This window comes from Vombatus ursinus, unplaced genomic scaffold, assembly GCF_900497805.2.
Source record: "Vombatus ursinus unplaced genomic scaffold, bare-nosed wombat genome assembly UNPS02014809.1, whole genome shotgun sequence".
Lineage (NCBI taxonomy): Eukaryota > Metazoa > Chordata > Mammalia > Diprotodontia > Vombatidae > Vombatus > Vombatus ursinus.
The window spans coordinates 12,201,109-12,216,740 of record NW_020954587.1 but is presented as its reverse complement, the minus strand read 5'-3'; the positions used below and the strand labels follow the sequence as shown (position 1 = coordinate 12,216,740).

The 15,632-nt window shown below is 39.2% G+C and overlaps 1 protein-coding gene across 1 annotated transcript in view; it reads right to left on the bottom strand.

Annotated features, from left to right (window-relative positions):
- DNMT3L (DNA methyltransferase 3 like) overlaps positions 1–15,632 on the bottom strand; it is a 110,803-nt gene that overhangs the window by 35,912 nt on the left and 59,259 nt on the right. Inside the window, exons 2-6 of the mRNA XM_027875462.1 lie at positions 4,552–4,682; positions 3,752–3,841; positions 3,340–3,384; positions 1,628–1,707; positions 1,403–1,515 (exon numbers count right to left, since the gene is read on the bottom strand). Of these exons, the coding sequence (XP_027731263.1) occupies positions 1,403–1,515; positions 1,628–1,707; positions 3,340–3,384; positions 3,752–3,841; positions 4,552–4,682 (459 nt within the window). The remainder of the gene's footprint in view (positions 1–1,402; positions 1,516–1,627; positions 1,708–3,339; positions 3,385–3,751; positions 3,842–4,551; positions 4,683–15,632) is intronic.

Sequence of the window (15,632 nt, the reverse complement as noted above, 5' to 3'; positions counted from 1 at the left end):
TATTGATTGGGTACTTACTATTTGTTCAGCAGTGAACTAGGTGCTATGCTTGGGCAGGGCTACAGGGGATCAGGTTTGCCTGACAGCTTGTGACTTGCCTAGGGCAGTCAGTATGTGTCAGAGGTCAACTGTCTGGGGAGATAAGAAACTTAATTCTGGAACAGTTAAATAACGAAATTTGCAAACAATAGTTCAAGGCAACGGTGGAAGACACATTATGAGCCAGTCTGATTAACTTCCAAAGGAAGCATGCAGACTCTTGTTTTGAGGGTTAAGAGAAGGAAGAGAGCTCTTACAGCTAGAGCAGTCAAGGAAGCTTTAAAGAGGAAGAGGATACTGAGCTGGATTTGAAGCAGCTGTTGGCTTTGGATAAATATGGTATACCTCCCCACCAATCTTAGGGCAATGTTAAGCTTTTAATAAAAGAAAGTTGCACTAAGACTTTTGGGACACCTTGTGTGTATAGGATGTTCTGATGGGAGTAAAACCTATGGAGTCTAATGATGAAATGCACGGACATTGTCAATGTAAGGTAAATTCTAGGCACAATAAGAGAATTAGTTTTGCTAGAACAGAATAAGAATAAGTAGAGGGTAATGTGGACAGAAATGAGGATGGTGTAGGGGGTAATGGGAGATAAATCTTGAAAGGTAGGTAGAAGATAGATTGTGGAGAGTACTGAGTGCCAGGTTAAGAAGACTGGCTTTTATTCTGCAGGCAATGGGGAGCCTTTGAGAGCTTTTAAGCAGGGACGTGACCAGATCAAACAGATACTTCAGAAAGATTAATATAGTAGTGATATGTGCAGGGGAGTACAATGGAGGTGGGGAGATTTTCTGTTGTACCACTCATAGTATGTCCTGTTCTGCAAATTGCCATGGAGTTCCTAAGTTGGCTTCTCCTCATCACTCATAGGATCAAAGATTTATAGATGGAAGGGATCACAGAGGTCATCTAATAAAAATAATTATCATAGAATCTATCCCCATTCTACCATCCCCATTTCACAGATAAGGAAACAGGCCATGTGACTTGCCCAAGGTCACAAAACAGAAAGCTGATTCAAACCCAGCATCTGACTCCACATTCAACACTCTTCCCACTATACTAGGTACACATAAAATAGATTTTTTTGGGGGGGTCAAAATACAAGAATGCTGTTCACCGATATTTATTTAGAAAGTTTCTAAATGTTTGAGATTAAAATTGTGAGCTTCCAAGGAAAGGATCTGAGGGAGCACAACAAGAAGAAAAGAAAGAATTCTATCCAGGTTGAGCTTCTAAGCAAGATGGGCAATTTTCTTACACCAGCAAGTACCTTTCGGGTCCATCTCAAGTTATATAAGAATGAAGCTGGGTCAAGTTTTTAGAATGTGTTTCCATGTTACTTGTGCCTTCTTACCTGTTACAATTGGGATTTTCACATGTAAGCAGTATCTCCCCTGAGCAACAGATTGTACAAAGAGACTGATACCCATCTTCATCATATAAGAAGAATGACTCCAAGAAGTTGTCCTTGGGAAATAGTAACAGGTCAGTCATGAAAATATTTTTGCTTCTTAAAAATGTAATCCATGTAAACTTTATTAAATTTGTACTTCCTCTTGTCAGAGTTATGTCTGCTTACCTTACATTGAATACACATTCCTCCATCAAATAAGGGATGTTGTGTATGAATCTGGAAACTGCCACAACATATGCAAAGATCTAAAATAGACATTTGATGTGTTTAAAGTATAATGTTTATATACAATGACACTCCTCTGCTATCCATATGGGATACAGTATTCATTTTCATACCAGCAAAGCATATACTTTTTTAAAGGTTAAAAACCTGGTAGTATTGTTCCATAATGATTTTATAATCGGATATTCAGTACTTAAAAAAAGAAAAATAGCCTTAGTTTATAACCACTTATTTTAACTACATACTCAATTGATCTTGCAATCCAAAGAGCAACAGTGTGATATAGTGGAAAAAATACTTGACTAGAGGTCTAGAAACATAGGCACCAGTTCTTGCTCTGCTGCTGACTTGTTGGATTCTACTTTCTTCCCCAATTTCCCTCAGTTTCCTTCTCTATAAAATGAAGGTGTTGACCTCTAAATTCCCTTTTTACTCCAAAGACCTATGATTTTCTGCTTTACTCTTGTCTCCTAGAACATCTACTTTTTGCAAAGTATTCCAGCAAATTATCTTTTCTTGCTTTGTGTTGTTTTCATTAAGAACTGTTACTTTTCCCCAGGTAATCAAAATATAATGTTAAAATATACATGCTTGAAAATCCTTAGAAGTCCTATATGAACTGATTCAAAGGCAAACGAGCAGAACTAGAACAATCTATACTATAATAGCAAGATTGTAAAGATAAGCAATTGTGAAAGACATAGTAATTCTGATCAATACAGTGAGCTACCATGATTCCAAAGGACTCATGATGTATAATGCTATACACTTTCAGATAGAGAACTGATGGTGTCAGAGTGCAGATTGAAGCAATTTTTTAAACTTTATTTTCATTACTTTTTTTTTAAACATGGCTAATGAGGAAAAATATTTTTCATGACTTCATATATATAATAGGTACTGTATTTCTTGCCTTCTCAGTGGATATGGAGGGAGAGAGAGAACTTACAACTGAAAATAAAAATAAATTAAGTAAAATATATAATGTAATACATTTGTTGTTGTGGATCAGTTGCTTCCACTTTGTCTGATTCTTTGTGACCTCATTTGGGGTTTTCTTGGCAAAAAAACTAGAGTGGTTTGCCATTTCTTTCTCCAGCTAATTTTACTGATGAGAAACTGAGGTCAATAGGGTTAAGTGACTTGCCCAGGCTCACACAGCTAGTAAGTGAATGAGGCTGGATTTGGACTAAGGAAGAGGAGTCTTCCTGACTCTAAACACTCCATCCATCATACCACCTAGCTGCCCCTATTTTATATCTCTATCTATCTCTAGATATATCTAGAGATAGAGATATATCTGTATCTATACACAGGCACATATATAATTTATATATATTTTCTTAACTTCATAGTATCTAATATGGTACCATAGAATCATACAGTTGGAAGATATCTTTAAAAAAAGTTCATATAATCTAACCCCTTCATTTGGCAGGTGAGGAAATCAAGGTTTAAAGAGGTTAAATGACCTGGTCACACAGAGAGTGACAGAATCAGGATGGAACCCAGGTCTTTTTATTTCTAATGCAGCTCTCTTTGCACTGTGCTACAATACTTCTGTCATGTTACACAAAAAAATGGATGGTGACTTGTCACAGCTGAGGCTTTGGATATTCCTTTGATTGTAGTGAAGATTTGGGAAAACTTACCTTCTATATTTCTCTGGTTAACCATGACTTCATATGCAATAAGATCTGGAAGAAAACACAGGTAATGGAGCTCTGTCCTTCTCCACGTTAAGTTTCTTTAAAATCTACAAAGATACCTACATTAAAAGTTGCTTATGTCTGAAGACGATGTGTATATATATATATATATATATATATATATGTATACATATATATGATACAAAGATAGTATCATGTTTAACCATTTCCTTTTTTACAGTTTTAGTGTATTAAATACTCAATTCTGACTTATATTAAGCATTTGTACATCTTGATCTTGTTTTTTATATAGTTATACAATGGTTTTAAATGCTTGGTAATATTCACATGGCCCAGTTGCTGGAATTAAATGTTTTCAAAGAATTTCTCTATAAAAAAAATTTCAAAGTCAAACCTTTGCTGGGCCTTGGTGATGAGCAAAGCGACTGTTCACTAGAGTCCACAGATATCACCTCAGTGCTTCTTTCTTCTTCAAGTACCACAACTGTGACAAGAAATGGAAATGAACCCAGAAAATACAAATTCACAATAAAAATCAAGTACCTGGTAACTTCTTGTTTCTCCTATAAATTCTGATTTTTTCTAAATCTAGTGAGTCAAAGTTGTGAGTTTTGGTTCTCTTTCCATTATTATTGCCTTGGACAAATGATTTAGCCTCTTCTGTTAATTTAATTTGTCCATCAGTGACATGGTGCTCTAGTTGTTTCTCCTACATCACAGGAATGGATGGTGGGAGCAAAAGGAGACAGTGAATCTGAAAGCAGTTTGAACTCTTTGGCAGGAAGAAAGAAGCTTAGTGCAAGCAATATTACAGGAATTATTATCGCCATATTTTGTGACACTTTTCTCCCATGTCTTTCCATAATGTTAGAAACAAGAAATCCACATACCCTTCCTATAACCAAGGTGGAGGATGCAAGGCATTTCATAACATCTAGAAAAGTCTCCTAAATTCTCTGAGTCTCATTTTCCTCATTAGGATCATTGTGAAGAAAGGACTTAGTAAATATTAAAGGGATATATAAATGTGCGCTATTAGCATGAATAGTAATCAGGATTCCACGCGGCTTTTCTGTCTGCTTCCTTCTCTAAAGTACCCCACCATTGTCTTAATGGGACTCAACCAAGTTTCCTTCGCAATTCTGATACGGAAGGCTGCAGAAACAAGAGGCATCCCCCCTTTCATTTTCTTACCTATTTCACTGGAACGCTGTTGCTCTTCCTCCTCCAGGAGCTCCACCGTGTCTGACTCCCCTAGGAACACATCACTTAGAATTTCTAGGAGAGGGTGGGCCATGCTTTTAAGGACGCCTCTCTTTGCAACCCTAAAGTATTGGGAGGGTAGTGGATATCCTCTTGTAACAACGAGATAAAACAACGGTATGGGGAGTGATGAGAGGGGTTTAATGGGGTGAAGTGAGTTAAAAAAAAAAAGTGCCGGACCTATGTGGAAAGGGGTGTGGGCGGCTGCTGAGAAGTGTACTGCAATCCTAGAAGGAATTGGAACTAGAGTTTGTGGCTCGAGGCTTACTTTATTAGTTTATGCAGTGATTTTAGCTGGGGGGGGTGGGTGGGAGTGGGAGGAGAGAATAGAATGGAAATAGGAACAGATTTGGTTGCTTGAATTTCTCTCTGTTTCTGTCATTTCCATCATCCTTTTTCTTCCTCTCCCTCCCTGCATTCTCTCCTTCCCTTCCTTTTTCCCCACCTTTTAAATTTCTGCTTCCTTTCCCCACTCCATCCCTCTCTCCCCTTTGTTTCTTTGTTTCTTTTGTTCTTCATCCCCTTCTTTCCCTCCCACTTTCTGCCTCCTCCAACTCCACCTCAAGTGAATGGTGGAGAAATGTGGACTCAAAAATCTAATTAGGTTGTGTTGTAATCTGTTTTTTGAGACTGGTTTTTTTCCATCCATGGGCCCTATATAAACCCTAGCTTTGTCCCCTTTCTTACTTGCCCTCATCCTTTATCTAGATTCTAAAATATTTCTTGTCTGAAACCTTCCAGGATCAGAATTTCCATTTTCCCTGCTAATTAGTATGAGGAGAATAGTAGGAACCTTAATCATTTCATAACATCTTAATGGACTAACAATGTAGAAATACCCCCAATCACTTGGTGGACTAATATATGGAAAATAAGGAGAAATAAAACCTAACAAACCATGCAAGGACACAGCAAAGTAGACAATCCCTCCACTGCTGTAACAACTACTTGTCCTCGGAGATAAACCATTACAGGTCTGTCTAAAAGGACTTCTTTCACAATTGTAAAAGTATTTGGTTACTTCCCCTTATATCATGCTTATGATCAGGGCATATCTTCTCATTCTGATAACAAATTCCTGTCAGCTGCATGGCAAATGCTCACTCTCTGGTTGCTTCCTCTTTTCTCTATCCTTCCCTGTCCTATGAAAGATGCTATTTATCTATGCTAAATTGCTGCAGAATGCTGCTAATTAAATGCGTATTATATAAGCAGGACTAAAAAGTCCCAGAGGTCTGTACCCTAAAAAGCTGAAGTTGCTACCAGCAATTTTCTTAGCATGTTAATGCATTTCTTTGCTTTCAGTTGGGCCTCCTATCTTTGACCCACAGTCATTGGATATCCCTCTCCCAAGAGGTTCCATTCCTGTTGGTCAAGAGAATTACCCAACACTAGCACCCCCTTACCTGAGACTTCAGAGGTGAGAAAATAATCAGGGCCTCTGACCCTGTGCAGGATCCCATCCATCCCTATAACACATCTAGAGTTCTAGGGAATGGAGATAGATGAGTTCCAGCAAGAGCTTGGTTTAATGATGTCCTGGGAGTACTTCTTATAAGACTCCTTCCATGGCCAAATGGTAATTATGCCTGAGTCTTCTTGGTGACATCACTGACTTTTCCCATCTGGTTCTAGAGTTGTCTATCCTGGTCCTAGCTTGGGGTGGGAAAGGAAGGCATCAAGCTATCTGAGTTTTGGAAATATTGCTGCCACAATTTTTTTGAGGGGGAATGGAGTTGCCCCTGGAACCCTTCCTTCTTCATACCCTTCCCTACCTCATTTGTTTTTGGTGTCTCCAGTTAAGTCACATGGGCTTGATTGAAATAGGGCAAATACAAGAGCCTATGATCCCATAACTTCCATTTTCTCTTTTATATAGGTGATTCTCAACACTACATGTTCTGATCAAAGCCTGGCATAGACCATTCCAGTGACTCAGGCTCAGGACTGGAGAAGAAAAGATTTAGGGAGATATGATAGTTATTTTCAATTATTCAAAAGCCTTCCTTACAGAAGGAATACAAAGCAGGTTTCCTAAGAGAGCTTTTTTTTTTCTTCCTAGTATAAAGGACAAGTAATGACACTTGCTGGGAACTGGGAAGTTTTTGAGCTCCCTGAAATCTCAGCAAGAGAACTCAAGGGTCCCAAATGATAAATGGTCAAAGGATATGAACAGGCAGTTCTCAGATGAAGAAATTAAAGCTATCTATAGTCACATGAAAAAATGCTCTAAATCACTATTGATTAGAGAAATGCAAATCAAAACAACTCTGAGGTACCACATCACACCTACCAGATTGGTTAACATGACAAAACAGGAAAATGATCAATGTTGGAAAAGATGTGAGAAAATTGGAACACTAATACATTGTTGGTGGAGTTGTGAAATGATCCAATCATTTTGGAGAACAATTTGGAATCATGCCCAAAGGGCTATAAAAATGTGCATACCCTTTGATCCAGCAATAGCACTTCTAGGGCTATATCCCAAAGAGGTCATACAAATGGGAAAAGAACCCAAATGTACAAAAATATTCATAGCAGCTCTTTTTGTGGTGGTAAAGAATTGGAAATTGAGGGGATGCCCATCATTTAGGGAATAGCTGAACAAGTTGTGGTATATGAATGTAGTAGAATACTATTATGCTTTAAGAAATGATGAACATGCTGACTTCAGAAAAACCTGGAAAGACTTGTATGGTCTGATGCTGAGTGAAGTGAGCAGAACCAGGAGAACATTGTACAGAGCAACAGCCATGTTGTGCAATAACTAATATTGATAGATTTAACCCTTCTCAGCAATACAAGGATCTAATACATCTCCAAAGGTCTCATGATGGAAAATGCTATCCACATTCAAAGAAGGGACTATATTATTTGCTATTTTTTTCTTCTGTTGTGTTTTGTTTCCTCTTTCTGATGGTTCCTCCTATGATGTTCCTCCTCCTCTAATTCTTACTTACAACATCACTAACATTTTGTTTAATATGAATGTATATATATAGCCTATATCAGATTGCACTCCATCTTGGGGAAGGAGGTGGGGAGGGAGAGGGAGAAAAATTTAAAACTCAAAATCTTATGGAAGTGATTATTGATAAATCAAAATAAATTAATTAAAAAAAGAGAGAGAACTCAAGGGGACCTAGCATCCTAGGCATAAATGATAGAAGTGTTACTGAGTAAAAGGATACTTTTGATATATTTCTCACCTGAAAGATCTGGGAATTTTATGTAAAAGTGTTTTTCTTGCCTTTTTTTTTTTGGCATAAGGGGATAGTGAGTAATCAGGCAGAGCTGTTGGGCACCATTACCACCGCTCTACCCTCCACCACATGCACACACTTAAATGTGGGTCAAACTACTTCTCCCTTGGGGTGTCACTTTCTAACCACCCTCAGCTACACCCATCTAGGGAGTGGTTTTTGTTAAGGTCATGGGTAATGATTGATATCTGACTCACCTTGCTAGTAAGTTTTTAACAGAGTACTTGATTTTAAATGTACATACACACGTACATAGTGTTATAATATGGAAAGAGAGAACAAGGGGGAGAGAGAGAGAGAGAGAGAGAGAGAGAGAGAGAGAAATTCTAGTGAATGTATTCTCTCTTCTCTGGGCATTTTAAAATATAAATTTCCTGCCTTTGATTATGACCCTCCCCAGCCACAAACCTTGCTCTGGTACGTATAGCAATTTTCAATCTCTTTCCCTCGTAAGTTGTTCTCAATCACCTCTTCCTCAACACAGCATTCAACTGATTAATACAAACATTTTAATATTTAATCATGATCTAAATATTATAGATTGCATATCTATAATATAAAGATATTATAATCATGGCATAGATATTAAAGCAAACTTAAAAGAAACCTGAGACAGCAAGGTTACTTTCTCTTCCTTGTTTTGAGACAAATTAGGTAATCATTGTTATTGTACTGTTGTTCTGTATGATTTATGTGTTGAGGGTAGGAGTAAAGCAAAGGACAGGAGAGTGAAGCCAAAGAGGAAATAGCTCATCCCCTCTTCAACATTCCAATACCATTCCCCTCCATCCCCCACCTATACTACCTGCTCAATTGACAATGATGCAGAAAGTATTTCCATTTACTCAGAAATTGAACTATTTGGCCTTCAAGGTCCTTTCCTATTCTAAGATTTTGTAATTCTTGTATTCTAAGCTCAAGTGGAAGATAATGATGATAACAATAAATAACTAATCGAAATAGCACTTTAAGGTATATAAAGCATTTTACATGTATTATCTCAGCTGATTCTCACTACAATCCTATGAAATAGATGCTGTTATTATCCCTATTTTTACAGTTGAGGAAACTGAGGTTTGAGAGAGTTTAAGTGATTTGCCCAAGGTAACATTAGCTAGTAAGCAAGTGTGTGAAGCAGGATTGGAACTCAGGTCCTCCCAATTAGCAAGTCAGTCACTGTACTTCACCACTTAGCTGTTTGGATAACTACTTTTTGGTGATGCTGAAAACTGGACAGTTGCTTAAGCATTGTGAGTTTGATAATCTTTAATTTCTCTTCCATCTCTGGGATTCTCTATCTCTAACAGTCTGAGCTAAGAAGTCAATATGAAGGACCAAATAGAGTCACCAGACAGTCTCTGAGACCCTGCTTGGCAGACTTCTGTACTCTGTCTTCATAGTTTAATGTAGATTCTCAGAATATCAGATACTCCCATATTTAAATAGTAATACAAAACATATTCTAAAGCTAAATACAAATGCTTTTTTGATATTATCTTCCAATTTGAACTTTCCATGTCTTTTTTCCACTCCCTTTCCTGGTACAGATCACTTAGTTATTGACCTTATTTGTGTGTCATGGATCCCTTTGCCAGGCAGGTGAAGCCAGCCTGTACCTCTTCTCAGAATAATGTTTATTGACTACATTCACAATAAAAGGGAAGTGTTAAATTTCAGAGGTTAGTGAAAAGAAAGATGTGATTTTTTTCATCTTGCAAGTTCATGTAGTCCCTGAAATTTATCTAGAGTCCCTTGGGGGTCATTGAGCCCAGGTTCAGAACCACTGATTCAGAATTTATTGGGAGATGATGAGCAAGATTTTTCACATTGAGGGACAGCTGGGTGGTGCAGTGGGTAAAACTCCCGCCCTGGAGTCAGGAGGACCTGACTTCAAATCTGGCCTCAGACATTTGATGCTTACTAACTGTGTGACCCTGGGTGAGTCACTTAACCCCATTGCCCAACCAAAAAAAAATAATAAAAAAGATTTTTCACATTGAGAATGCTCAGTCCCTTAGGTGGAGCTGGTCACTTTCCCTACACATTTCTCTTTTCATTTTATTCCTTTTTGTTCTCCTCTTTTCTTTTCAGAAAACTAGATGGAATAATAACCTTGCATTTAAAGTGGGATTCATGAAGAAAGAGCTGAATGAGTTGATATGGCAACATTATTTTCAAGGTCTTAGAAATGAGAATTGTTTTCCAAAATGTTTCTCTGCAGCTAGGGGAAATGTATGTTTTTCCTAGTAGGTAAGAGTTTTGTTAGGTGGTGTAAGTCCTTTCTTTCTCTTCTTGCTATAAATATAGTTTAACTTTTAGCATTAAATGGGAAAAACCAAAGAAGAGAAACTTGAGGTTAACACCTTTGTTAAGACTGTGAATGAATGATACCTCTCTTTTGCTGCCTTACCATTTGTTGAATGAAAGGGGAGGTTGGCTTTACAAATAGTTGGAGTAGCATTGTGAAGTCAGACAACTCTAGTACTTGAGTTTCCATTGTTGGAGTTTCTTTCCTTTAGGTTAAAGCATTAAATTGCCTACCAAGACTCCACTGTTTTTTTTTTTTTTCATTTTTATATATAATATTTTATTTTTCCCCAATTGCATGTTAAAATAATTTTTAAAACATTTTAAAAGTTTTGAGCTCCAAATTCTATCCCTCTCTCTCTCCCCTCTCCCTGTGATCAGATAAAGGTTATACATGTGCAATCACGTAAAACTATTAAAATGCAAATAAATGTTGATGGAAAAATGTAGGAAAAATCCTATTCCCAAAATCTCTGTGGATTGATTGATGGAGGTTTCAAGAGTATCTGATAAGTGTGATACAATATAAATATAGGGGTTTTAGGATGTAAATATTGCAAAGAGAAAAAATAATATCAGGTCAGGATGTTTGGATCAAATGAAGAACTTGTTAGTGTTTGCCTAGAAGATGAAAGTTTTGTGCCATCAAGGAGGGTTGATGATACTGGAGAAGGAGTTGCAAAGTTTAAGAATTTGAAAGAAGGGGAGAATATGGAACTAGGGAGAAAAGTCAAGATGAACTTAGAGGGGAAAGAAACAGTCAAGCCACTTAAAAAGAATTAAAACCAAGAACAGAGAAGTTCATTTTGGAAATTTTAAAAATTAAATTTTAAATTTTAAAAATTTAATTAAAAAAATTAACAATATTGGGGATTGACAAACTGTAGTTCAGGGATTTGCATGGAGGACAGGTTTAAACTGAAGCTTAGGGATGAACTTGGAGCTCAGACAGAGAAAGGCTATTTCATCCATCACTTTTTAAGGAGGGTGCCTTCTATTCTAGGAGTTGAGGAGGTGAGCTGGCATCTCCTGTAGCATCAGCATCTCTGGGAGATCAGATGAATGGGCCTAGCTCCATCTCACAGAGTCCCTCTGTTCCTGTAAGATGTGGCTTAGGACCCATCTTCTGCATTAATCCCCCCAGCTACTAATGCCCTTTTGCCTAAGTCATCTGGTATTTCCTTACTTGGCTTATGCAGGAACTTTATAGTTTAATATGTACTTGTCTCTCCCCATAGCATATAAGCTCATGGTGTGTATAGATTGCTTTATTCTTTGTACTTGTGACTTCCAGCTATTACTGGAATTTCATCATTAATTGGAACTGATTAGAACCTAGACAAAGCATTAGCAGGACACTTCAAGCAACAAGCTGGGACCCAACATATAAACACTTTATTCATCCAAGCAGCCTGTACAAGCATTATTAAGTGAACAAACATTTATTAAGCACCAACTATGTGCCATGTATTGTATTAAGTACTGAGGATACAAAGAAAGGCAAAACACAATTAAACAGCAATTAAAAAAAAAAAGTCCCTGCTTTCAAGGAACTCGTGGTCCATTGTGGAGAGATGATATGTAAGCAGTTATGTGCAAACAAGATAAAAACACATTAGATTGGAGACAATCCTAGAATAAAGGCATTAAGGTTAAGGAGTGGCTTCTTGTAGAAGGTGGGACTTTAGCTGAGTATTGGGGGAAGCCAGGGAAGCCTGGAGGCAGAGATAAGGAGGGAAAGTCTTCCAGGCATGAGGAACAGACAGTGAAAAGGGCCCAAGCTTGGGATATGGAAAGTGATAGGCCAGGAACAGCAAGGAGGCTGGTGTCACGGGTTCCCCGGGGCGCATGAAGGAAAATAAGGTATGACAAGACTAGAAAGATAGGAAAAGACCAAATCATGAAGGGCTTAAAAAAAGGGAGGGGGGGGGGGGGGATTTTATATTTGATCTTGGAAATTATGGGTAGCCACTGTAGTTTGTTGTTATTTGTCTTTTGTTTTCACAGAGGACCATGGGGTGATGTCTTGACTTGCACATGAATTGGATTTAAAGTGAAGCAGAGTTGTTTAAAGTTACCAGCTTCACTCTCTCTTCCAGAGTCCTTGAAGTCCAGTGACGAGACAAAAGTCAAGACAACTGGAGATGGCCCAGGATTTCTTCTGTAAAACTTGGACTCAGTCAATAGGCTGCACTCAAGGACCTAGAAGGCCACTTTTGACCTTAAGGCTGAAGGTTCCCCACCTCTGAAATAGGGTAATTACATGGCCGAATGTGAGTGTAAGGAGGATCAATGTGATGTTTGAGTGGAGGATGGGCAGAGAACTGAGGGAGGGAGACCAATCAGCAGAATATAGTTCAGTTAACAGGTAATGAGTCCCTGGACCAGGGTGATGGCAGTGTCAGAGGAAAGAAAGGGATCCTTTGACTCATCCATCCTATCTAGCTAGTTTTATATCTTTCCTCCCTTTTGTGGCTAAATTCCTTGACAAGGCCATTAATAGTCAGTGCTTTCATTTCCTTTCCTCCCACTCTCATCTTACCTCTTTTCAATCTGGCTTCTAAACTCATTATTTTAGTGAAACTTCTCTCTCCATAGTTATAAAGATTGTACCGGCCTCGCCGACCTTGTGTTGGCCGCGCCGACCCTCTCCTCCTATAAGGAGCAGGCTGCCAGAGTCATACTCACTCTCGAGTCTTTGGTCCTCAGCCGGATAAACACACAGAGACGAGCCATCGGGAGGCGCCAACACCAGAGCTTTATTCAGAGGCCATCACAGCAAGCCCAAGCAGCAAGGCCAGAGCAACAGAGCAGGAGCCAAGAGAGAGCGCGATCTGACCACGCTTGTTCCTAAATACCTACCTACCCCTCCTCCCCAGCCTGCTTACTAGCCAATGATTGTAGGGTCAGATACCTGAAGGGGCTGTCTGAGTTTAGCACACCAAGGGGGAGGGAGTGACATAGGAGGCTAGGACCGGATACAGGAAGGAGGCGTCTGGGATTAGTGCATAGACAGAGTACGTGACCTAGGAAGTCAGGAAGGAGGTGTCTGGGGTCAGTGCTACACAAAGGGACCCAGGAAGTCAGGAAGGTCACCGGAAGGAGGCGTCTGGGGTTGACGTTGCATATAGGGAGGGGACTAAGCAAAGGGAAATCTCCCTTTGCCGTCCCACTCCCACGTGGCACCACCCCTTGCCTCAGGAGCACAAGCTCCGGCTACTTCCTTGCACCCAGCTTATCTCACATAGCACTGCCCACTGCCTCAGGGCTTCTCTGTACCCAGCCCATCCCAGTTCACCACGACTCCGCCTACCACAGCCCCTGCCTCGACTTCCAAAAATACCCAGATCTTACCCTACTCTTGCCACAGCGCCCAACCTGGTAGCTGCCAACATAGACAGTCCCTCACAAAAGATACCCTAATTTCTGAATTTAATGGTGTTTTCTCAATTCTCATACTTCTTGACCTTTGATACCATCAATTACCCTCTTTCCCCTGATACTCTCTTTTCTCTAGGTTTTTGTGAACCTGCTCTCTCTTTGTTTTGGCCGTCTGATTACTCCTCTGTGTTTTTCACTGGATCACCTACCACAACCTACTAATAATCTCTGTCCTGTGCTCCTTCTTCTCCCTCTATACTATTTTACTTGTTGATCTCATCAACTCTGATGGTTTCAATTATCTCCATGCAGATGATTTTCACATCTTTTTGTCTAACTCTAACCTGTCTCCCAATCTTCAGTCTCCCAGTCTAAAACTTCCTTTTAGATATCTTGAACTGGATGTCTCATAGACATCTTAAAATCATTATGTCTAAAACTGAAATTAATACCTTCGATTCTCCCTTCTTTCTAACTTCTTTATTATTGTTGACTTTCCCTCCATCCTCTCAGTCAACCAGACTCAATCTCGGTTTCATCCTCAACTCTTTACTCTCTCATCCCCTCCCCACCAATCAATGATCAAATCCTGTAATTTTCACTTTCATAACATCTCTCCATATAAACTCTTTACTCATTCCTCTGTTCATTAAACTCTAGTAGTTCCCTATCCCCTCCAGGATCAAATATAAAATCCTCTTTCTGTTTGACATCCAAACTTTTCATAACCTATCTTCTACCTACGTTTCCAGTTTTCTTATACTTTATTCCCCTTCATGTATTATGTGATCCAGTAACCTTGACCTCCTTGCTATTCCTCAGATATGACAACCAATCTGAGTGCTTTCACCAGCAATCCCCCATGCCTGGAATGTTCTTTGTCCTCATCTCCACCTCGTGGCTTTCTTAGTTTCCCTGGCAAATCTCAGCTAAAGGATTGCCTTTCTGTAAGAAGCCTTTCCTAGTCCTCCTCATTCTTAAAGGTCCCTTCCTCAGAGATTTCCCCCAATTTAATACAGCTTATGCCAATAAGATTGCCCAGTAAAATCCTTCAAAGCATTTAAGTGGTGAAAAGTCCTCTAGGAGATCCTTAGGACTTACCACCATGGGCATGGTATATAATAAGGTCACTATCTGCCAGCACTCCCCATTCCTTCTGTAATAGGTATATGCCTAAAATAGGAATTCCATAAAAGGTGTCCTTAAAAGGTGACAAAGCTATCCCTGGAATCTGATTGGCTCCTAATTCCCTTGATAGAGTTTCCTGGTTACCTAATGGAATAAAAATTCCTCTTTACATAGAGTTAGGGACTTGGTGGATACCTGAAGACCACATGAATCACCAAATTGCAAACTCACATCCGTAAGGAGAAAAGGGAGGTCTCCTCTATAGAAGCCAAGTGTTACTGTATCCTTGTTGCATATCCTTGCCCTGTTAAGGCAAAGTAAACCTCCTTTTTGTTAGCTATTTGATGACATAAGTATTTCATTTCATCCTGTAACATGATTATGCATTATAGTCATCGATATTGAGTTAGCTGTGTTTTCTCCTGTGGTTCCTAATGCTCCAAGGAGTGCAAAGCCAGACTCGTCTCTCTGTTCAGTGACTTGTGAGAATTGGCTTTTCCTCCAGATTCTGTACTGACCATGTCATCCCCCCTCCCTTCCCATTGGCCCCAGAATCAAATACAAACACTTCTGTTTGGTATTCATAACCTAGCCCCTCTATCTCTCCAGCCTTTTTATACCCTACTTCTTGCCAGGTACTCTTCAATCCGTGACACTGGCCTCCTGGCTGTTCCACAAACAAGACACTTCATCTCTCAGCTCTGGGCATTTTCTCTGACTGTCACCCATGGCAGGAACTCTCTCCTTCCTCATCTCTGCTTACTGACTTCTCTGACTTCCTTGGTCTCATTTAAAATCCCATTTTCTGCAGGAAGCTTTTCCTAATACCTATTAACTCTCGTACCTTCTTTTAAAATTTTTTTTCTATTTATCCTGTATCTGGGTTGTATGTCTATACTTGTTTCCTTATTGTTTCCCCTCCCCCCTCCC